General features: G+C 40.7%; 1 protein-coding gene across 3 annotated transcripts in view; it reads right to left on the reverse strand.

The window, feature by feature from the left end:
- AGPAT4 (1-acylglycerol-3-phosphate O-acyltransferase 4) overlaps positions 1–25,476 on the reverse strand; it is a 1,412,466-nt gene that overhangs the window by 1,021,334 nt on the left and 365,656 nt on the right. For all 3 annotated transcript variants that reach the window (XM_027551994.1, XM_027551993.1, XM_027551996.1), the window contains one exon: positions 21,405–21,630. In XM_027551994.1, the coding sequence (XP_027407795.1) occupies positions 21,405–21,630 (226 nt within the window). The remainder of the gene's footprint in view (positions 1–21,404; positions 21,631–25,476) is intronic.

Below are 25,476 nucleotides of genomic sequence, written 5' to 3' on the forward strand. Positions count from 1 at the left end.
CCCCTAACTCTGGCCGACACTCAACCCAACTCAGCAGCCTCTCCTGAGACTACTGTCTGATCTACTCTCCTTATAAAGTTACCCCTGAAGATCCCCTGGAGAAGGAAATGGCAACCCACTCCAGTACTCCAGTACTCCAGCCTGGTGACTCCATCCATGGAATCGCAAAGACTGGGACACAGTTGAGCAACTTCACTTTCACTTTCACCCTTCTTAGCCAGTTCTTTCTAGCCTTGTCTCTTCCTCTCTATAAAAGAAAACCTCTTCTTTCAAACTCCTAAGCAGCTTGTAGATCTTCTGGTCAGAATGGTCATACAATTGTAGCAGTCCTCTTGACCTCTTGCAATGATTTATTGATAACTCTTTCAAATAAAGTCTCTTCTTAGTAAATGGGGATGCATTTTTTAATTTGACAATATTTACAAGGAATGTTTTCTTAAGAGGTTAGAATAGTTTTCACAGTTTCTCAGTTTTGTTTAAGTTTCCCTCTAGAATTTGAAAGAAAAATCGTGCCCAGCATAGAAAAGATGTATACAAGGAAACTGGCAAGTTATTAGACAACAAAAAATTAAATCACCAAAGAAATTTATACAAAGCATAGGGCAAGACACATCACATTAAAAAAAGTCAGTGAAACAATAAAAACAACAACATGTTAACAAGGAACCCACAAAGGAAAAATGATTTACATGATCATTTCACACTTTTTACCCCTTCACATTATGGAAATTTCTTTGTTCACACTATCTCCAGAAGTCTGTTAAATGTTTGCGATGCTTCAGTGCTTTTCTGAAGAAAATTTTGTCAGGAATGAAAAGAGCCTTACCTATCAATAACAGAGGCAGTGGAAAGATCAGAGGAAAAAAATTAGTCTGTCCAAAATACATGGTTTCTCCCTTAGCTCTCCATCACGGAAGCAGGTAGAGAAGGACAGCTTACTCTATTCCATCTTTATATGTGAGAATTTTAATAATAAGGAAATAGTGACCCAAGTATTTAAATAGGTCATGAATTCATGTAATCTTCTATCACTCTCAATGTGAGATGTCCAGTAAACTCAGATGATTCAATATACATAAATAGTCATTTTATTTCAGTATCAAGGGTAGAATTCGATTAAAACGTGCTTTCAAGTACTAGCTGTCAAACCAGAAGCAAGGCAGACAGCCCCAGCCTGAGACCTAGAGGAACCTCCTTGGTCCCTGGGGCATAAGACATGAGAGCCCAAGGCCAGGTTGTCCAAGCAAATATGTGTCTCAGCAAAGAGCTGACTCATTTGAAAAGACCCTGATGCTGGGAAAGATTGAAGGCAGGAGGAGAAGGGGACGGCAGGGGATGAGATGGTTGGATGGCATCCCCGACTCAATGGACATGGGTTTGGGTGGACTCCGGGAGTTGGTGATGGACAGGGAGGCCTGGCGTGCTGCGGTTCATGGGGTCACAAAGAGTCAGACACGACTGAGCGACTGAACTGAACTGAACCAGTATAATATGTTCTGCCTAGAATGATGTTTTGAAAAAAAGCAATAGAATCACTGACCTTAGAGATTTTAAAGATTTGGGCTGATATCCATCTCTTACTTTTCAGCAGAGAATTTTATGTGTTGACCTGAATTTCCTTGCAATGTTTGAAACTGAAAGTAGATAATGTGTGTTAAAGTTAAAAAGCTTAACAAATTATTTTGCTCCATTGCACCCTGTACTTTTACTTCAGTTCTGCCAATTGTCCTTTATTAGGCCTTAAAATTACCGTCACCATTATCATCACTATTTTGGTCAATCATGTAGGGAAATATACCTGGATTTGGATTTTGTTAAGAGGTCTGGAACACTTTAGAATTCTATAAGAATTTTAGTAACTATATTGCACCAACTATTAAAGGTATAATTTAGGCACCTCCCTGGAGATCCACGTGTGCAGGGGGCATGGGTTCTATCCCTGGTCAAGGAACTATGATTCTGCATGCTACTTAGCATTACAGCTTGTGTGTGTGTGTATGTGTGTATATATATATATATATATGTATATATATATATAATATGCAAATGATATATAAGAAATGCATCAAGACTTTCATTATTTTATCCCAACAGCTATAGAATCATGTAATGAAATGACAAATAACAAAGATACATCAGGTTTTCTTCAATTCAGATGGTGACATTTTATTTAGTTCCAGTAGAATTCTTTCTAGAAGGCATTTTTAAAACGCTGAATTTCCTGCGTATTTTCCCCCGCAAGTAACTAATTTAACAGTCTCCACTCTAAAATCATTTATGTATTTATTGATCGTACAGCCCTTGGATGTCTCTAAAATAGACTTCTGCATTTAAAATGAGAAGCTACAAAAGAGATTTTTTAAAATAAGAAATAGCATATAAGAGAAGGAAAACAAAAGTAGATATAAATTGATCTTTGACCCTCCCAGGATTCAGAGCAAAATGTATACACAAACATACCAAGCCATCATCTTATTGCTGGATAGTTTTTCCTCATTTCTCATGAATCCAACAGGTGCAAGTTTCTTTAGTATTTATCGTGAAAATGCAGTTTCCCACAATATTAACGCTATTATATATTTGCACCAAAAAGAGAAATTCAACTGGGAAACTAAGAATATTGTTTAGTACATACTGAAAGCAGATGGTCTGAAGTGACCTCCTAGCCGCAGAGTAAAATATGCTAATTTTGATGAAGTATCCTTTTATTTCTCATTAGTCCACGTCTGTATAAAATTTCACTAGATATTTACCCTTTATGAAGTATATTTAAACAAATGAGTTGTCTCCTAAATAAAATCACTTCTTAAACAACAATTAACTATTACCTTACACAAAAATATTTTCTGGTAATATATTCACAATGCTGTGGTGAATTAAAAGATCATATTCACATCTACAAATACCTTCCCTATCTGGCCATGAAAAATCTCTGAGTTACATCACACAAAAGCTAACTCATATGTGCTCTCACATCCTTGCCCCTTACCTTGTCTATGAGATCATCAACTTCAATTAACATGAAAGAGACTTAAGAACAGGAACATAATTAGACACTTTCCTGAGAGGTAATTATGTCATATAATGATGACTATTCCTCAAAGTGCTCCTGAATTCATTAGAAGAAAACATTTCTTTTCCACGTGAATATTGCAGACTTCCGGGGTATGGGGAAAGGTGATGTTCTCATCAGAGTTCAAAGCATATGATACGAATGGGGTCCTCCACATGACGATGTCTGCAATCAACTACCAAGTGTGTGTTCTGTTTTCTGAGATGGGCTCAATTTATCATTTTATTGAAAAGGTTTCATTATGCTAATGTCTTACAAAATCACCCTCTGCCATTGCTGGAAGGTCATGAGGGGATATAAATTTTCACATTGAGAAGCATGAGGTTGAATAGCAGTCTCCAAGGGTTGATAAGAAGTCATCCAAGTGTGCTCAAGGACTTATCAATGGCAACTCGGATGCTTGTCTAGTTAACAAAAGGAAAAACAGGAGAATATTCTAAGTTAAACATTAAAAAAATATAAACCTAATGCGATAAGTATAGGGGTATTAAAACTTGGCTTCAAGTGTAAGGCTAGCTATTTGGGAAAAAAAATCTTCAGCTAAATTTTGATTTAACTATGAATTTGAAGTTTCAGTAGATCAGACACATATTAAATAGGTCTGTGTTACATAATATCTAGACTGTTTCAGTTCTCTACCACCTCATCTACCATTTTCAAATACTCTCACAAATAAGCCTTCTAAAGGTCTAGTATATGTGCAGGATTAATATGTATATTTTTGTGTAACTTTGTGTTTATAATGTGGGTGTTTAGGTTTTTGTCTAGCCCTCAATCCCACATCTGAGTCTCAGGAAAAGAAGTAGGATGAGCTACTATTCATTTCAAACTGATATCATTCCCTAGAGTAATGTTTGTTTCTATCTTTCTAAGAATTATTGATTCCCTCAATTCACCGAGGACTGTGAACATAATTCATGAATATATTCCATTATCAATCCATCAATAATTTGTAGTTATGGGTAATGACTGTCAAACAGCTGAGTAAAAACACTTATAACCAGATAGCTCCCTTTGGACCAATTATTGTAAATCAAAGCAACACTGAAGGAAAACAGTTGCTCTTAGAAATACTTGTGTGGTATACATTTGGCATCCAGTGTTCTAGGGAAGCCCGAAAACAACAGTAACTGCTTGCTGGACTGGCATTCTGTTATGGCTGGTTCCGTTACTGTGTGCCCACAGAGGTTTATATTCTATAAAATGAGTGTTCTTTAAATCCGGGAGGCCGTTTTGAATGGATCACTGATCACATTGTGATGCTATTCTCAAAGAGGTGATGACTAAGAAGCCAGGTATGGTTCAGGCCTGGGCAAGAGCAATCTCATACTGTGTTAAAGTACAGAGATGGAGTTATACAACATGTTCTTTCATGACCTGGAACTAATTTGAAAGAAAAAAAAAAAAAAGTTTTAGAAACATGTCTAAAATGGTTTGAAAACACAGTTCATAAAATTGTGTTTGAACAAAAAAAGAGAGAAACAATTATATAACTCCTTGACAAATGCATATTATAAAGTTTCTCATTAACTCAAAAAATATTGAAAAGTGGTTTTCCTATGGCTGTTATGCATTTCCTGTCAACTGATACATGTGTTCATGTCAAAGGCAAATCTGGGAAAAGTAGACATCCTTAACACGGGAAACCATTACTCAGCTATCTTATAAAAATGGAGATATTCATTGAAGGTTTCAGGATAGGGTGGCTGTTGTGTCAAAGTGTATACCATTAGTGTTAATTTTACAAACCAGGCCAAATCAAGTACTCATGAACACCTGGATCAAATTCAAAGACAATGGAATTTTGAACCAAAAGATTTTGGTTCAAATCTTAGTTTCAACAAGTTTTAGAAATGGATCTTGGACAAAACATTTTGTCTCTACTCTCAGATTTTGTGTAAAAGAATAATAATTATATTCCAAGTAAAAATCAAGTAAGATAACATACATGTAAAAGTTTCATAAATTAAGTGTTAGAAAAATAATAGTTATTCTGTTTAGAGTTAAAAACAACATGTCTCTTCAATGGATTTAGGGCAATGGTTTGTGGGAAGAAATACCATTCTCTGTAACAATTCACACATTAAATAGAAATGCTTTAGTTTCACTTTCTCAATATTCAAAAAAATATATATATGAAACTTGGAATTAGGTCAAAGAGATTATTTTTGTTTCTTAAGTGCTATGTAGATCTATTCCTTGGATTATTTTACAACATTGTAGGGATGGGAGTTTATTTCCATTAGAGATGCAAAGAATTTCTATCTCGTGGAACAGATGGACTCAAATGTTATCTACTGCCCACCAAGAACTTAACAAATTTTGTATCTAACCAAGCAATCTTATTCTATCTACCTAAAATCTCTAGGATTGCCCAGAGAAAAATCACCAACCTCAGTTATGCAGATTAGACCACTTTAATGGCAGAAAATGAAGAGAAACTACAGAACTTCATGAAGTGAGTGAAAGGAGAGAGTGAGAAAGCTGGCTTAAAACTCAGCATTCACAAAACAAAGATCACGGCATCCAGTCCCATCACTCCATGGCAAATAGATGGGGGAAAAGTGGAAACAGTGCCAGATTTTATTTTCTTGGGCTCCAAAACCACTGTGGAAGGTGACTGCAGCCACAAGATTGAAGTATGCGTGCTCCTAGGAAGGAACACTATGAGAAATCTAGACAGTGTATAAAAAAGCAAAGACATCTCTTTGCCAACAAATGTCCATATAGTCAGAGCTATGGTTTTCTAGTAGTCATGTACGGATGTGAGAGTTGGATCATAAACAAGGCTGAGCGCCAAAAAATTGATGCCTTCCAGTTGTGGTGCTGGAGAAGATTCTTGAGAGTCCCTTGGACAGCAAGGAGATCACACCAGTCAACCCTAAATGAAATTAACCCTGAATATTCATTGGAAGGACTGATGCTGAAGCTGAAACTCCAGTATTTTGGTCATCTGATGCAAACTGCTAACTCATTGGAAAAGTCCCTGATGCCAGGAAAGATTCAGGGCAGAAGAAGAGGGTATCAGAGGATGAGATGGTTGGCTGGCATCACTGACTCAATGGACATGAGTCCAAACAAACTCTGGGAGATAGTGAAGGACAGGGAAGCCTGCCATTCTGCATTCTCTAGGGGTGGCAAACAGTCAGACATGACTTAGTGACTGAAGAACCACCACCACTCTAAATTCTTTGAAACAATTTATACAGTTACCTGTTTCCCTATTAAATAATTAGTTGAATAAAATGTTGACATCTGTTCATTTCATATTGGCAGGACAGTCATAGTTTTACCTATTTGAAAATCAAACTTTGGCAACTTTAGAGGACTCAAGTAAACTGCCTTACCAGAGACTTCATGGACTATAAAGCCAAGGCACATCTTTTCTCGGTTCCTAAGGAGTATCTTGAGTAAAAAGCAATGTTAACTCTACCAGCCCTGTTACTCTGGGTTTCCCCCTTTCTGCCAATTTCATGCTGCTGGTTTATTCACTCCTTGCAGGTCACAGTGAATGGGAAATGGTTTTACAGTCTGACTCACAAAGTATGAAGATGGAATTAACTCTCCTCTGTTGAGTGTTGCTGCTAACTCACTTCAGTTGTGTCTGACTCTGCAACCCCATGGACTGCAGACTGCCAGTTTCCTCTGTCCATGGCTTTTCCCAGGCAAGAATACTGGACTGGGTTGCCATACCCTCCTCCAGGGGATCTACCCAACCCAGGGATCAAAGCTGCATCTCCTGCATTGCAGGTGGGTTCTTTACCACTGAGCCATCTGGAAAGCCCATTAAATTTTATATATATATATATATATATAAATATATATAAATATATATATATACACATACCATATATATATATCGGTAGGTAGAAAAGGAACTTTGCTTAGTCTGTAAGTTGTGTCCCCTTTGCGACCCCATGGACTGTAGCCCACTAAGCTCCTCTGTCCATGGGAATTTTTTAAGGCATGAATACCAGAATGGTTTGCCATTTTCTTCTCCAGGGGATCTTCCCGACCCAGGGATCGAACCCACGTCTCCTGTGGCTCTTGCATTGCAGGCGGATTCTTTACCACTGAGCCACCTCAGTTCTTTTTTTTTTTTTTTTTTTTGCTTATTTTCCTACCTGTGACCTCAAATCAATTAAAAACTTTTCACTTGCTGGGAAAGAAAAGAGGTCTCTGAAATGCGGACTGGTAAGTTGCATGGTTCTGTTTACTTTCGGCCTGTTACTAAAGTTGTCGGATTGAAACGACGAGTCCTCTTTGGGGCTGTGTGCCCACGTATCTGTGATTCGGAGAGCTCTCTGCCGCTTGTCAGGTGTGGGATGTTTGCCTGCCACCAAATGTGATTAATAAATCATTATGTCTCATGAATTACAGATGTTTGTATCTGCTTCGTTTAAGGATGCAAGTACCTATACAAATGAAATATTCACAATATTCACAAAAAGAAAAGAAAATGAACTTTGAATACTTTGAATGTGCTAGACATTAAAAAGAGAAACATCCTTCTTATAGAATATACTGGGCTTCCCTGGAGGCTCAGTGATAAAGAATCCACCTGCCAATGCAGATTCTATCCCTGGGTCTGGAAGATCCCCTGGAGAAGGATATGACAACCCACTGCAGTATTCTTGCCTGGGAAATCCCATGGACAGAGGAGCCTGGTGGGCTACAGTCCATAGGGTCACAAAGTGTCTGATACAAGGTAGCAACTAAATGACAACAACAGCAGGAAATACTAGCTGAGCAATCTCTGAAGAATTCAAGTTCACACAATGAGGGTGGGTCTGTGGACACGTGGATTGTTTTAATAATTTGGATTTAAGAAAAACATCTCTATTCTTAGATATATCAGCTTGAAATATGGGATAAGATTTTTATATTTTATAATAAGTTAGGTCTTGATTTTCTATGAAGAGAGTAGTTAATCTGAATGCCCTACACTTCTCATAAGGATTTATTGATTAATTAACATTACATGATATTTATTAAAAATATACTTTTATGCATTTGAATTTGACTAGGTTGGGTCATGATTCCGACAAGCGTTTTATAACAATTATGTTTTATAGTGTCTCACCCAAAATATAAGTTCTTAGATCCTTATATAACTTAAAAACCTAGAATAATATTAAATCATACTATTTAATGAATAATATTTAGGTAGTTGGATAACTTCTATTTAGACTGAATACAAAAGCATTGATACCTAGGTATAATTTTAAGTTCATATACTTACGGTTCTTAAGTTTTATATGATATATATTGCTTATATATTTGATTTATGTTAATTTAATGTCAATTTTTGTTATTTCAAACATTTACTTAGGGCTACATGTTGTTCATGTTACTTGTGTTGCTTTTACAATTCTTTTATAATTGATATATTAAGATCCTTTTCTTCTTCATTTACCTTACTTTTAACTTAGTAGACTATGACTTTGTTTACTGAACTGAAACTTTTATAAATAGTGTCTGATTTTCACTGGTTCACAAGTTTCAGAAAAAAATACCTTTCCTGAACCTCTTTACTTTCCATGGCAACACAGTTATTTGCATAGGTTTGATAAAAATTTGTTCTCAACTTACCAGGACATAATTGTGCAAATTGACTGTGTAACAAAGGGTATGCACTGAGAATGTTGTTTGAGAAGAATTTCCACTTCATCACACTATGGCATGACAGCACACAATTAAGGGATGATAACTGGTTTTATACTTATAGCCAATACCTACAGGGCCATCAGAGAAAACGAGTTTGGTACCTGGAAAACACAGTCCCACTCACATGGTCATAATTGCTGTCCAGTGTAATAGATAACTCCACAGAGGAACATTTATTAGCCAGTGTGGTATCTAATCCAGCAATCTCATCCAAACATTTCTTCATTACACACACACACATACACACACACAAATACTAGAAGGGGTTTTCTTTATTGCTACTTTGAAAAATTTATACAAAAGTAAATGATAATAGTAAATAGTACAAGAATGCATGAAGGGGAGGACAACTTGGCATTTCATTAAGACTGCCGTAACTTGAATATTAATATATGGGAAAAATAAGCAACGTGTTGGATACTGTGATTTAGAGATGGCACTAAATGACATCACTGCAGCGTGGAATAGAAGAAGGTGTATCATAGTGCTTGTGTGCACACGTGAGGTGGAGCACTTGGGAATAAGATTCAACTACTTGTGTACAGGATTTTCAAGTCAGAGTCCCTTGTAATGTTGATTGCAATGATTAAGATAGCTGTTTGTCTCTGACAGAAGAACTGGATCTTGCTTCAGAAATCTATACTCTTCCCACAATTTAGAATCTTGGACCCAGATGAATTACATTCTCTAGTCTCAAAGTGCATCAACAGATTAAACAAGGAATGCTGACTTTATTCATGTAACATATTTTTAAGCATCTACTACCTGCTAAGTTCCGGGTTAGGGAATACACACAGCATGGAAGAGATGAAATCTCCTCTCTTCAAGTTTACTTTCCAGTGGGGCTTGTACAACCTGTGTGAGCCACTCCGCTGTTTATGGCCCTAATTGTATACTGTAAATTTAGTAAATTAACTATGTTAAAAGAGCACATTTCTTCACACAAACAAGAAAATGATTTGCCATCAATTCCAAAGGAAAAAGATACCCCTGAAAAGGATAAACATAAGACAGAAAAATAACAGTCATGAAAAATACTGGATTGTTCTGTAAATGAAAGGTAACAAAAGATTTGCGGTAATATGAAGCAAGTGATAGAAATGTGCCCTACATGCAGCATCCCTAAATTACTATCATTGAAGATGTGCAATATTTCTTATTGGCACAAAGAGATTAGATTAAGCAAAGGAACCAGAGCTATGGTTATAACTTCACCAGAATAAGGTGACACATCTAAGATACAGTGGCTATGCCAGGAGTATGAAAGCATTAAATACTTCATAATAATCTTCATCACTTTCGTATATGGTCAAGTTGTATTATGCTCCCTTAGAAAAAAATTCTAGTTCCCAGTACTCTTGGTCCATCTTTTCCTAAGATTGCCTTTATTTGTTTAACATATGAGACACCACCAAAATTTCAGTCATGTCACCATGGGAGTTAATGCAGTAAAATAATATTTTCAAATGATTCAACAATTTTTAAAGAAAGGTGTCGTCACAGCCATCAGCGACAAATCAAAGAATTCTGGCTGGCTTTTATCACCAAAATCTTCATATTGGCATCAGAAATCCACGCAACAAGCAGGTTTACAAATAACTCTTCAGGCAGAAAATCACTTACTAAGCTGTGTCTTTCTATTTGTGACAATAAAGAAATTGCCTGGCAAACAGTAGCAATCCTCGAAGGCTGGCAAATCACATTTGCCTACACCATCTTTCTAGGTTAAAATGCTTGCCTTCGTTTGTCAGTGGGTTAGTGAAAAGTGTCTAGTCTTTGAAAGGCAGAACATCATGAAAATGTATACAACTTTTTGTCTTGAAGCTATGTAAGAGTGAATAATATCAGGCCCATATAAGGCTCCACATGGGCTTCCCTGGTAGCTCAGCTGGTAAAGAATCCGCCTGCAATGCAGGAGATCCTGGTCAGGAAGATCCCCAGGAGATGGGAGAGGCTACCCACTCCAAGATTCTTGGGAGTCTCTGATAGCTCAGATGGTAAAGAACCTGCCTGCAATGCAGGAGATCGTGGTTCAATTTCTGGGTCAGGAAGATCCTCTTGAGACGGGAGAGGCTACCCACTCCAGGATTCTTGGGAATCTCTGATAGCTCAGATGGTAAAGACTCCGCCTGAAATGCAGGAGACCTGGGTTCTACCCCTGGGATGGGAAGATCCCCTGGAGGAGGGCGAGAAAACCCAGTCCAGAATTCTTGCCTGGAGAATCCCCATGGACAGAGGAACCTGATGGGCTACAGTCATGGGGTCTCAAACAGTCGTACGCAACTGAGAGACTAGGCACAGCACAGCACAGAGATCGACATATTAGATTCACAAAAACAACAAAAGGCTTCCCAGGTGGCTCGGTGGTAAAGAATCTGCCTGCCAATGCAGCAGACATAAGTGACAAAGGTTTGATCCCTGGATTGGGAGGATGTCCTGGAGAAGGAAATGGCAAGCTTCTCCAGAATTCTTGCCTGAAAACTCCCATGGACAGAGGAGCTTGGCAGACTACAGTCTACGCGGTCGCAAAGAGTTGGCAATGACTGAGCAAATGAGCACGCACGCATGCAAATATCAAAAAGAGATATCAACAGCACACGGTGCCCAGTGCTGTGGTTCACACCGTGACTCTGGTCTGAAACAGGTGCCCCACCTGATCAAACCTGAGTCTGTGTGCATCGTCTACTTGCTGACTTAGAACCTGACCTCTGCAGCGTCATTAAGCGCAACACTAATTTGTCCCCATACTGCTCTCATCCATCGCTGGTGTCAGGGCCAGGTTGACAGGGTCCCCTGTGGTCCACATCTGTGACTGATCCCCAGCTAATCTGCTCTTTGAAAATACTGCAAGGAGCCAAGGGGTCCTCTGAGCAAGTCCCAAGAGAAAAAAGTTAAAACAGCATCATCCTTTTCCTTTTTTTCCCTTATTGAAACTTCATTCCTGTCTATGTTGTGCCCAATGATGAAACACAGATTGTCAAGAGCCAAAAATTATTTGCATTTTCTGATGGAATATTCTAAAAGGAGTAGTGCATTGTCTACTGGAACATGAGGAGACAACCCAACAACACTGTACCATGACCGAAAGCCGAAAGGCAACGAAGCTTAGACGCCTAAGAGAACAGCCAGAGGAGTTTTGTGATTCCTCATTACCCTAGAACACTCACTGTTCTAATTGGCTCCTAATCCTGTGGTAGAAGTGACGACAGTCACAAATAAATAAGCTACGGAAAATAAAAAGCCCCACTTCAAAAGCAGAATAAGCAGAAAGAAAGTAGTCATGAATAGTCTCCAAAATATGGAAGTCTCCAAAATATGGAATGAGGGACCTAAGTTCTGTTTGTTTGTTTTTTATAAATAAATTGATGTGGTGGCCCTGGATCTATAAATTTAGATTGATTTTAGTTTCAGGGCCAATATCAGGCCTTTTGATCATGTGAGCTGAAAAGGGAAAGCGTAATGAAAAACAGCTAAAAGTTATTAAGTGCGCAGTATATGCCAGGCTCCGGTGGAAGCACTGGTCATGAACCAGCCAGGGTCAAATCTATGAGGTAGGTAACTCATCAGTCTCTATATTATAAATGGGGAAACTGAGGCCCAGCATGTCTCAAACTTTAATGTGTGGAATTGACCTGTGGACCTTATTAAGCGGCAGATTCCGATTCAGCAGGTCTGGGATGGGGCCTGAGGTTCTCTGCCTTTTTGACAAACTCCCAAGCGATGCTGATGCTGCTAGTTCACAGGCCCTACTTCGAGCAGCGAAAAGTAAACTGTCCAAGGTCACAGAGCTGGTAGGAAGCAGATCCAGGATGGGGCTCAGCCAGCCTGGCTTCAGAGCCTGGGCTCTTTGCCACGGAGCTTCATATCTGGGTCACAGACATTGCTCCCTGGGATACTGCGCACGGTTCAAGGACTGGAAGCAAACACCTGTCCCCTTCTCTAGAGTATTTTTCAGCAACAACAAATATTTATTAAGGGCCTACTACCAAGAAACGGGCAGTGTGGGAAACACTCAGGATACATGAAGCCTTCCAGGCTGAGGATTTTCATGTAATCCACTAGCCAAACAATTGACCGTTTGGTTCCCAAGCAAATTACAATTCCACTGATGGACTGAATGGCTTCGCTGGTGGCTCAGTTCTAAAGAATCTGTCTGCAATGCAGGAGACACAGGTTCGATCCCTGGGTCAGAAAGATCCCCTGGGGAAGGTCAACCTACCAGAGTATTCTTTCCTGAAGATGGACTGAATATTCTGGTTAGTTTAATTGCCCTTCACAGAGAAGTCAGAGCATGAACTGTCAACGAATCGGAGTGTAATAACACACCTCTAACACCAGAGGTGTTAAATTCAATTTAATCTTTGGGGATTGAGGAAGAACTTTCATGATCAAACAGACATTCAGGAGTATCACTTGGAAAAGTAATTACCATTCAATAGATTTACAGAGTGTATGTTTGGGCTTCATTCTATGGTATCACCTAAAGGGTGAATGAAAAAAGAAGGTCATGATGGTTTGTTTACTTGTCCTGAGGGTTTCCGTTTCCATTATAAAAAACACAGGGAACTTTGTCCTATTTATGTGGCAGCCTGGATGGGAGTGGGGTTTGGTGGAGAATGGATACATGTATATGTATGGCTGAGGCCCTTCTCTGTTCAGCTGACTCTATCACAACATGGTTTGTTAACCGGCTATTCCCTAATACAGAATAAAAAGCTAATTTCCTTAGTTGGAACAAACATTTCTGAATTAGGTGTAAAATTTTTGGAAGCTCCCGGTCGTACAAACCAAGACCTTCAATAAATGTTTCACAAAATTTAGTAAGTTTTAAATGAGTTTATTATAAGCAGTCAGTTTTTATCACTTAATTTTTAATTTTTTCTTTATCTTCTTTCTAACCAAATCACACACACACACACAACGAATCCAGCTGCCTGCCTGCATTTCTGGCACAGTCTGGATTAATTAGAATGCTCCAGTGAGTCCCAAGACAGACTTCACCAGCTGAAAACTCGCTGCCTCGGCTCCCTCTCTCTTGTCAAGTGCAAATCTGACCATCCCGGACCTGGGCAGCGTCCTCGGAAAGTCCTCGGAGCTCCAAGAGCAAAAAGGGGGCACTGAGGCCCTGGGCCCCACACCCCCCAGACGCCGTGCACGAAGGAGCACACAGTCACGACAATCCTCACTGAGTCCAGGTGCAACTCTCCTCCCACTTTTAATCAAACTACTACTCTGCAGAGAGGACTTCAGAAAAATTGAAAACGGCCCAAGGTCCCAGCACACATCGTACCGAAACTTCACAACTTCAAAACCGCCACTCCCCACCACTCTCCCCTACGGCTCATTTCTAACTGCTCATGTTCTAAAAGGGACAACATTAACCCAGAATGCTTCCACAGACTCAGGTGTGCCCCAGCTGGTGGGAAGAAAGTGCAGGGTGAGAAGGCCGGCCTCCATGCGTCCTCCCTATTTGAGGCAGAGAGCTCAACCCTCCCAGCCCGCACGGAGACACGCTGAGGTCAATGGCTCACCCATGTAAGCATCTGGGGTTTTCTCTTTGGCGTATTCTTTGTCACTCAGACACTAGGCACTCCAATCCAGCCTTGCTGCTGCTGCTGCTAAGTCACTTCAGTCATATCCGACTCTGTGCGACCCCATAGACAGCAGCCCACCAGGCTCCCCGTCCCTGGGATTCTCCAGGCAAGAACACTGGAGTGGGTTGCCATTTCCTTCTCCAATGCATGAAAGTGAAAAGTCAAAGTAAAGTCGCTCACTCGTGTCCGACTCCTAGCGACCCCATGGACTGCAGCCTATCAGGCCCCTCCGTCCATGGGATTTTCCAGGCAAGAGTACTGGAGAAGGTTGCCATTGCCTTCTCTGCTTTACTGGACTGCATATCTCTTTTGTATTTAAAGAAAAAAAAATGTGTCATGAATTGCAAAGAGGTGAACGAGACTGAACACCACCAACTGGTTGACACATATACTGATCTGTATGGAGTGCTTGATGATCTAACCTTGCCTTTATTGACTTCTGAGGCTTAGACTGTGATAGGTGCTCTGAATACTCCATGGCAGGTCACACCATGCTATCTGCTGCTGCTGCTAAGTCACTTCAGTTGTGCCCGACTCTGTGCAACCCCATAGACGGCAGCCTACTAGGCTCCTCTGTCCCTGGGATTGTCCAGGCAAGAATACTGGAGTGGGTTGACACTTCCTTCTCCAATGCATGCATGCATGCTAAGTAGCTTCAGTTGTGTCTGACTGTGTGCGACCCTATGGACAGCAGGCCACCAGGCTCCTCTGTCCACGGGATTATCTAGGCAAGAATACTGGAATGGGTTGCCATTTCCTTCTCGAACTATACTGTCTACATGCATGTATTCACCATATAACCCTACCATATGTGATGAGATAGAATTGTGACCAGGACCAGCCATACTCCAGGCAGTGAAGGTAGGAAGTGTAAGAGACATATTTGTATCTGATGCAAAAATGTGAACAAGTAATTAATTACACGGCAGTACGTCATCCCTCAGTGTCCATGAGGTGTTGGTTCCAGGAACACCCCCAGACATCAAAATCCGGGGATGCTCTGGTCCCCTATACAAAATGGTGTACTTTTTGCATATAACCTACACTTATTCTCCCATGTATGTTAAAACATATCAAGACCTGAGTTTGAGAAAACTCTGGGAGATAGTGAAGGACACGGAAGCCTGGCTTGTGGCAGTTCATGAGGTTGCTAAGAATTGGATGCTACTTGGCAACTGAACAAGAACAACAGATTACTTAATAACATCTGCTGCTGCTGCTGCTAAGTCACTTCAGTCGTGTCTGACTCTGTGCGACCCCATAGACGGCAGCCCACCAGGCTCCCCCGTCACTGGGATTTTCCAGGCAAGAACACTGGAGTGGATTGCCATTTCCTTCTCCAATGCATGAAAGTGAAAAGTGAAAGTGAAGTCGCTCAGTTGTGTCCGACTCTTAGCAACCCCATGGACTGCAGCCCACCAGGCTCCTCTGTCCATGGGACTCTCCAGGCAAGAGTACTGGAGTGGGGTGCCATTGCCTTCTCCAACTTATAACATCTAATACAATGTAAATACTATGTAAATCATTGTAAATACAATGTAAATGCTATGTAAATAGTTGCTAGGTGATTATACCATATACAAGTTTTGCTTTTGGGGACTTTATGGAACTTTTTTATTTCTAAATATTTTTTATCCCTAGTTAGTTGAATCTGCAGATGTGGAACCCAGAGGTGTGGAGGGCTAACTGTATATATAAAGTACAATAAAAAGGAAAGAGCACCTCATTCTGCTTTTAGGAATGGTGCTCATACTTCTGGGAAAGGACCACAGGACTATTTTCCTTACCTCAAAATCCCACCCCAAATGTCCGGTTGGCAAAATTCCCACAACACTGCAATATCATTTTATGTTTTCATTTATAATATTGAAACAGCATATAATAGTAAAATTTTCTATGTTGTAGAAAAAAATCAAATACCTGGCAGATTCATGAAGTATTTGTAATAACTGGATGTGATAGTGGCTTTATGCTGCTCTAGTATGACTGCCAAAATTTTGTTGTTTCAGGGGAGATTTAAGGTTGCCTGATGCACAAGGAATTCACAGCCTCTGCTATGTACAATACATATTTTCAAGTATTTGAGACTTCAGTTTTGGATAAAACGAGAATTAAGTCTGAAGTTTATCACTTTATTTCATTAGTAGTTTTCCCTAATTGATTTTTATGTGGCAACTCCTGATAATTCACAATCTCAGAATAATTTTCATCTCGTACAACATTCGACCAGTGGCAAAAAATTACTAAGAAGAACATATTTTCTAATAATCGTGATGTATCTATAGTATGGGCCCAAGGTTCAAGTCTTAAAAGCAATTTAAATTATTTTTAATAGACTTCATTTCTCAGAGCAATTTTAGGTTCAGAGCTGTGTTTATATGTGCTGTGCTCAGTTACTCTCTATGTCCGACTCTTTGCTGCCTGACAGGCTCCTAGGCCCATGGAATTTTCCAGGCAAGAATTCTGGAGCAGGTTGCCATGTCTTGCTCCAGGGGGATTGAACCCACACCTCTTGTGTCTCCTCCACTGGCAGGTGGACTCTTTACCACGAGCACCACCTGGGAAGCCCAGGTTCAAAGCAAAACTGATCAAAAAGCACATCAGAAAGAGAATTACCATATAGCGCCTTCCCCACACAGACCAGCTTCCTTACCCTCAGCATCCCCCACCAGAACAGGGCATTTGTTACAACTAATCAACGTGCACTGACACATCATTATGATTCAAATTCCAACATTTACATTAGGGTTCACTCTTAGTGTTGCATATTCTATGGGTTTTATAGTCTTCTCAGTTTGATTTCTTTCACTTAGTTATACGCATTTAAGGCTCCTCCATGTCTTTTCATGGCTTGATAGCTTGTAGCCTGCCAGGCTCCTCTATCCATAGGCTTTCCTAGGCAGGAATACTGGAGTGGGTTGCCATTTCCTCCTCCAGGGGTCCTTCCCCATCCAGGGATCAGAACTCAGGTCTCCTCATTGCAGGAAGATTCTCTACCATCTGAGCCATCAGGGAAACCCTTATTTCTTTTTAGCACTAAACAATATTGTCTTGATATTCCATATTTTATCTACTCACTTGTATAAGAACATCTTAGTTGCTCCCAAATTGGCGCAATTGTGAATAAGGCTGCTATAAACATCCATATGCAGATGATTGTGTGGACCTATGTTTTCAACTCATCTGAGTAAACACCAGCGAGAACGACCAGTTATCTTTCTCACCAGAAAGACACGCTCAGGTTGCACGTATTTGCTGCATCGACGTTTGCGGCTGCAGCCCAATTCTCCACCCTTTGGAGCCCTCTCACGTTTGGTGGGCACCTCAATTCTTCCTTGCCTAATTCATACCCTCTGGAAATGCGCAGAAAACTGAGTTTATTTCTTTTAAATTTCTTTCTAAAGGCAGAAGGTTTCAAACATGTTGTAACCAGAGATCTTTTCTCTATTCTTTCTCTCCAAAGGAAATACACTGTAGATGCTTCACATATAAAACTGGTAATTATGAGACTCATCTGCTTACTATGGGTTGATGTGATTGGTCCACCTGTCTTTCCCAACCTTTTCCCCACCTAGTTGAAGACTCTAGGTAGGACTCAGAGTTGAAAGGTGGGGAAACATTTGCTATAGGGCACCCCACTCCAGTACTCTTGCCTGGAAAATCCCATGGACGGAGGAGCCTGGTGGGCTACAGTCCATGGGGTCGCTAAGAGTCGGACACGACTTCACTTTCACTTTCACTTTTCACTTTCCTGCATTGGAGAAGGAAACGGCAACCCACTCCAGTGTTCATGCCTGGAGAATCCCAGGGACGGGGGAGCCTGGTGGGCTGCCGTCTATGGGGTCACACAGAGTCGGACACGACTGAAGCGACTTAGCAGCAGCAGCACTCCTCAGAGTAATGGCAGCACTAGGATTTCTGAGTCTCGTTCTTGGCTAACAGAATCGGACCTTTTGGCTCTGGAATAAGCATTGAACAAGCATGCTCACTAGTGTTTGTCAGTTTGCAGGAGAAAAGGGGATGACAGACCATCAGATGGTAGGATGACATCACTGACTCGACATACATGAGTTTGAGCAAGCTCCGGGAGTTGGTGATGGACAGGGAGGCCTGGCGTGCTGCAGTCCATGGGGTCCCAAAGAGTCGGACACTATTGAGCAACTGAACTGAACTGAACTGACCCTGGCCTCATAGAGACATGCGTAAGGAACTAGAGTGCAAAACAGAAAACAATGAGAGGAATGAGCCTTCTGAAAAGGAGATGATTCCACTTCAGAAGGTTAAGGGATCACTCCATGCAGTTGCAAGTTTTCAGCTGAAAACTTAATTTGACCTGCACAACCCCCCTTATTCTGCCTGTTCCTTACCACATGCAACATAACTTTTGCCTCCCCTATAGCACAGGAAAGGTGTCGGGAGAGCTCACTCCTGAGCTGAGGTGAGGCAGGAAGAAACACAAGAGGATGCTAGCGAACTGGTGTGCCAGCGAGCGGTGCCAAGGGCATTCCTAGCCAGCAAAACACGTGCCACTGACAGGGCACCACTGGTCAGTGGGCAAATGAGAAACAGGGCAATGAGAGGTCAGATATATGAGGGCTGTGTGGAAAGTCAGGGTTAAAAAGTCTGTCACCAGAAACAGTCAGGAGCCTTCAGGCCCTTCTTACACTGGTACTGTACAGCGTAAATTTATACCAGTTTCTTAGAGTGATTGTGTTGGCTGAAATGATTATACATTTCACTAAAAATATAAGTAGACTGTTAGACATCTAGAAGAATTTCCTGAGTATACCTGAACTTTCCATAGTATACCTTTCACGATAGAAGGAGAATATTTTGTTCACTAGAAGTATGATCTACAGAGAGAACCAGTGGAAGGTGTCAATGATTACAAATTTATTAATCATAAAATAATACTCTCACGAAGACTGAAAGCAATTTTATAATGAAATAAACAAATAAGACTGAACTTCTAAAATCTTCAGATAAATAACCAGTGACCAGATAGTAGAGTTACATACATTAGGAAACACTAAAGTATCTGAATACTTACAAATGACAATTATTCTACTTATATTATTATTAATGTTCAGGTAATACATGTAAAGATTTAATTTTCATCTAAAGATTTTGAATTGGTTCATACTGATTTTCAGTTCTACTATGGCCTTCTCCTTTTCTGTTCATTATATCAGTTTTGGGGAGTTTGATATTGAAACTCAAACTAAAAATCTTAATTTATCTACTTAAAAAAATAATTGTAATACATAGTGAAACTATATGCAACTTTGTTCTTTATTTTTCAAGTCTCCTGTAAATGTATTATCATACTTTCAAAATTTATGAAAGAAAAAAGAAAGGGGGGAAAAAAGAGATTTCCTATCAGATATGTTAGGACATCTAATTCCAAACTCTTCATCTCTAAGAACTTTTTTTTTTTGTAAACATGTTAACCTGTGTCACACTGTGGGAAATTCCCTCATATATACCTTTCAATTCATTACTTCTCTCTTCGGCATTGATAAATTGCTCTTTTCACCAATCTGCTGAGGATTATTTTTTTAATTCTAGTAGTTAAATTTATATTCTATTCAATAGCTACCTTTTTCTATTATGTCTTCTGTTTTGATTTCCACTGTTTTTTAATTTTATGTCTTAATTAACATTAAACATACCTGTTTTGTATTCTGTTTCAAACTGTTCTTTTATTTTCTCACATTTTCTGGGGAACGAATCTTCTGGCTTACCTTATATGCTCTCCTCCACTCAAAGTAAAGTAATCCTTTATTTGATTTATAATGTATATCATGAGGACTCCTTCAACAGAGCTGGATTATCTCAGGAGGTGTCAATGCCACGCCCTCTGAGCCCTCTCTGAAATGCCTTGGTCCACATCCTGCTTGGAACCTCAGAAGTCCCAAAGCTTGGGTCTGATATTTATATTAATTCCTCATTCTGGACAACAAGCGTGTTGCAGAGGTTTAGGCTGGTCTCGTTCCCCCTCGTTCCCCACTTGTTTTTTTCAGTCTCCTTGATGCCCAGTACATGGGAAGGAAGAAAACCCCAACACAACCACCTCAGGCTCAGCACGACGGTGACTCATGCACTTAAATTCTTGGTTTATCCACTCCTCTAGTCAAAGACAGCTGTGTTTTTTCCACTTATTCACTTATCCCTGGAAAATTTTTTGTTTTTTTTTTCTTAAATCTGATTTATGATTTTATAAATATTTACTAAATTTTACTTAGCAATTTTAGCAAGAGGCGTCCGCTTTGCTGGTTCTAGACGTCTCTGACCCCGTGAAAGTCAGCCCAGCCCAGGGCTGCTGCTGTCTTCAGACGCTCCATGTGGGAGGGAAATAAACTGCTGCCCTGGAAAGTGACTGTTACTATCTCGTGTTTCCTGTCACCTACTCAAAAACAGTCCTGTTACACCTTTGACTATTTAGACTGGAGAGGAAAAACGAAGGGAAACATAGAATATTGTCAAAATAATAAAGAGATTGTCATTCTTGCTAAAGCAAACTTTTGAAATAGGCTGCACAATAGAGACAAGGAAAACTTCTTTAAACACAAAAGGATATGATTGACAACTGTCATTTTTTCTTATGACATGAAAAATGACTAAAATTACCTCTGACAGGTTCTCTTTCTACTTAAAAATAATAATAATAATCATAACCATAATCAGTCAAAATGCATTGTAAATAAATAAACAAGAAGAGAGAAAGCACAAGTGAGCGGGACATTCAGTGCCTATACTGTGAGCCCGGCACGAGGCGCCCCCGTGAGCCCATCGCCCCCAGAACCTCCAAACAACCAAAGAGGATGATCGCTACGGGCCAACACTTTTCTCATCCCTTAGGTTCATTCTTAATTGGAGAGCTCTGCTTTGCAGTTCTTGTTAAATGCGTCACCTCAAATCTTAGAGTGACAACGGACTCTAGTCATGCCTCCTTCCAGTGATTTGGAACGTGTTGTGATCTATGTATTCACACTCACAGTGAGGCTGCTCTCTGCGGAGACTTCAGCACGCAGAACCCCGCCCGAGCCGCCGAGAGAGGCATCAGTTACCTGGCCTGCGGGCTGACGAGGCGCCGCTCTCCTCGCCGTCCTGCAGTATAACAGCCAGGCCCACCGAGTCCGCGGGGAGCACCGAGCTGCTGAGGTCCACGCGAGTCAGGCTCTCGGGCTCCCTGTCAGAGCGCCCCCAAGCGGGCCGCGGGCTGTGCCCTTCTGGGCCTTTTCTCCGCGGTCTCAGCACAATGTGAACGATGCTCTGCTGATCCAGGTCACAGCTCTGAGTGAGGGAGACAAAAATCACAAGAATGAGCAGGCATTGAAGCACAGGTGGAGCTGAACTTGTCTTCAGTTCTACAAAGCAGTATGTTTCAAAACTGACTTACCAGAAAGGACATGCCCTTAACATTATCAAATTTAAATACTAGCAGCCCTTTCTGATTTTGTTATCCCCCTTTCTGTTTTAAAAAGTACAGAGAATTTATTACCAACTACAGGGCAATTTTCTCTAGAATTTACAATACACTTATTTCCAGTAGACCCCACAAATACTCCAGAATCACTAGCAATCACACCACCAGGCCAATGAAGTAAGAGGAGAGGTTACCAGCACTATTGTGATCTTTCACTATTTCAGTCTATCTCACAATTAAAACCAGTGAACATCTACAAAAATGTCCTGCAACTTATATTGATTTGTATGAACCACAGCGAGCATCATTCCACTGGTGGAAAACTGAAAACATTCCCTCTGAGACCAGGAGCAAAACAAGGATGCTCACTCTTGCCACTTTATTCAACATAGTTTTGTACGTCCTAGCCATGGCAATCAGAAAAGAAAAAAAAAAAAGAGAGAGAGAATCCAAACTGGAAAAGAAGTAAAACTGTTGGTGTTTGCATGACATGATACTACACATAGAAAATCCTATAGATGCTACCAGAAAACCACGAGAGCTCCTCAATGAATCTGGGAAAGATGCAGGGGAAAATTAATAATAATAATAACTCATGGGAATCTCTCACAATCTGATATACTAACAACAAAAGATGAGAAAGAGAGACCAATCCTATTTAATATCACAACAAAAAGAATAAAATGCATAGGAGCTAGGAATAAACCTACCTAAGAAGACAAAAACCTGTACTCAGAAACTATCTGATACTGATAGAAGCAATCAAATACAATAGAAACAGATGGAGAGATACAGCATGCTCTTGGATTGGAAGAATCAGTATCACGAAAATGACTACACTACCCAAAGTGCCCTACAGATTCAATACAATGCCTATCAAATTACCAACGGCATTTTTCACAGAAGTAGAACAAACAATTGTATGCTGTGTATGGAAACACAGTAGACCCCAAATAGCCCAGGCGACCTTGGGAAAGAAAAAGGAAGATGGAGGAATTGGGCTCCCTGACTTCAGACTATACAACAAAGCTACAGGAATCAAGGCTTTAAAGTTCAGTAGAATTAAATCTGGACATCAGCTAATTTGCTAAGACAGAAGCTAGACCAACAAGTCAAGTCTCAGTTTAGAATATCTATCAGGTAGAAGCAGTTGCTCATGTGTCTGTCACTTCTCCCACAGAGCAAGGACCCTGCTCTCTCAAACCGCCCCCCACTACTGTCATTCTCCCTCATCTTTGGAAATCTAAAGAACACCCATACAAAATACAACACTACTGGTAACAACCATAACACCCCTACCCACCCTCAAGTGCTGTGTTGTCACTATCATACTTTCACAGGGGCTTCCCTAGTGGCTCAGACGGTAAAGCGTCTGCCTGCAATGCAGGAGACCCGGGTTCGATCCCTGGGTTGGGAAGATCCCCTGTAGAAGGAAATGGCAGCCCACTCCAGTACTCTTGCCTGGAGAATCCCAGGGACCGCGGAGCCTGGTAGGTTACCGTCCGCGGGGTCGAACAGAGTCGGACTCGACTGAGGACTTCACTTTCACTTTCACTGAACTGTATTTTCTATGTCGAAGACAAAAATAGCAATTATTTAGGAAGGCATTTCAAGGTTTTTTTTTTTTTTTTAATGTAATGGTTAACAAATGTTTTGTATGGCTATTGTGAACAATGAGATACTGTGGTTAAAGACAGCATGAGCTTAGGGCTTTCAGTGGGAGTCAGAACAACCAAAAATCATTCCCACTGATTTCTCCCTCTTGTGTTCTCGGTCACCTCCATAGTGATGAATGAACACAAACGCCAATTTATATTAATGGGATGAGAATAAAAACAGTTCCTTCAACTTGATCTTTCGTTTAAAAAAATAAAGACTTTGAAAAGACAGGCACTTTGTGATTTATGCTTTGAATTTACTTCACATTTCTTACGGCTACTTTTTATTATGATCAAAGATATGATGCTACACAGAGATATTGAAAGGCCCCCCTCTCTGGTTGCCAAAGGCTGAGGAATATAATTACTGGGAAAGGTCAATTAGCCGCACACTAATTAGCCGGTGTGGGTCTCAGCCCTGTCACCCTGGATGTGCCTCCCACTGCAGGCCCGGGACCATTTCACTGCTCATTAGGACCTGCACAGAAGGAGCTCTGCAGGGAGGGGAGGGGACAAACAGAGTCAACTGACTGCTCCCCTTAGCTGCGCAGTAAGGGGTTTATTGTGAGAAGAGGTCGGTGCTGTTTGCACAGCTGAGTTCTTTCGGGGCTTCCACTCGTCCAAGATCACACTTTCCTAAATACAAAGGACAACAAGCTAGACAATTATTTGCCTAAAACTAAGTTAAAATTGTTTTATATTGAAAACTTTATAAGAAATGCCTCCCAAGTGTCCTTTCAAAAAACTAAGATCATGGCATCTGGCCCCATCACTTCATGGCAAATAGATGGGGAAACAATAGAAACAGAGACAGACTTTTTCTTGGGCTCCAAAATCCGTTTGGACAGTGACTGCAACCATGAAATTAAAAGATGCTTGCTGCTTGGAAGAAAAGCTATGACCAACCTAGACAGTGTATTAAAAAGCAGAGACATTACTTTGCCAAGAAAGGTCTATTTAGTCAAAGCTATGGTTTTTCCGGTAGTCATGTAGAGATGTGAGAGTTGGGCGACAAAGAAGGCTGAGCGTTGAAGAACTGATGCTTTCAAACTGTGGTGTTGGAGAAGACTCTTCAGAATCCCTTGAGATGAAACCAGTCAATCCTAAAGGAAATCAGTCATGAATATTCGTTGGAAGGACTGAGGCTGAAACTGAAACTTCAAAACTTTGGCGACATGATGCAAAGAACTGAAACACTGGAAAAGACCCTGATGCTGGGAAAGATTGAAGGCGGGAAGAGAAGGGGACGAAAGGATGAGATGGTTGCATCTGACATCGCTGACTCAATGGACTTGAGTTTGAGCAAACTCCAGGACGTGGTGAAGAACAGGGAAACCTGGTGGACTGCACTCCATGGGGCCATAAGAGTCGGATACAACTGAGCGACTGAACAGCAACAGTCCCTGCCCACATGTCTACTCTCTACGATTGTATCTCCACTGCTCTCTGCCACATGTATGTGTTGTGTGTACGTGTGTGTGTGAGTTGCTCATTCATATCTGATTCTTTGCAACCCTGTGGATTGTAGCTCACCAGGTTCCACTGTCCATGAAATTCTCCAGGCGAAAACACTGGAGTGGGTTGCCCTTTACTTCTCCAGGGAATTGTCCCAACTCAGGGATTGAACCCACATCTCCTGCACTGCAGGCAGATGCTTTACAATCTGAGCTACCAAGGAAGCCCTAACCGTAGGTATACATATGGCTGATTCATGTTGATACATGTCAGAAACCAACACAATATTGTCAAGCAATTATCCTTTAAAGTTTAAATGTTTAAAAGTTTAATGTTTAAAGTAAATGAATGAAAGAACAGGATGGCCTCTGGATGACAGCCACTCCTCTGCCCTTCCCTTTTCTTGTCTTGCTCTTCCGCTTTCTCCTGCCCCCCTTCCCTTGTACCCATTCCTCCTCTGCTGTCATTCTAACCCATGCTTTCTCACAGCAGGGAACTCAAGCATGCCTGTCACTGCTCCTTCACAACCAAAGAGAAGCAGGGGTGCCCCTTGTTTGGTTTCAGCCCGGTGTTCAACTAAGAACAGCCCACTATACAACT

This window comes from Bos indicus x Bos taurus, chromosome 9, assembly GCF_003369695.1.
Source record: "Bos indicus x Bos taurus breed Angus x Brahman F1 hybrid chromosome 9, Bos_hybrid_MaternalHap_v2.0, whole genome shotgun sequence".
In the NCBI taxonomy this organism is placed as follows: domain Eukaryota; kingdom Metazoa; phylum Chordata; class Mammalia; order Artiodactyla; family Bovidae; genus Bos; species Bos indicus x Bos taurus.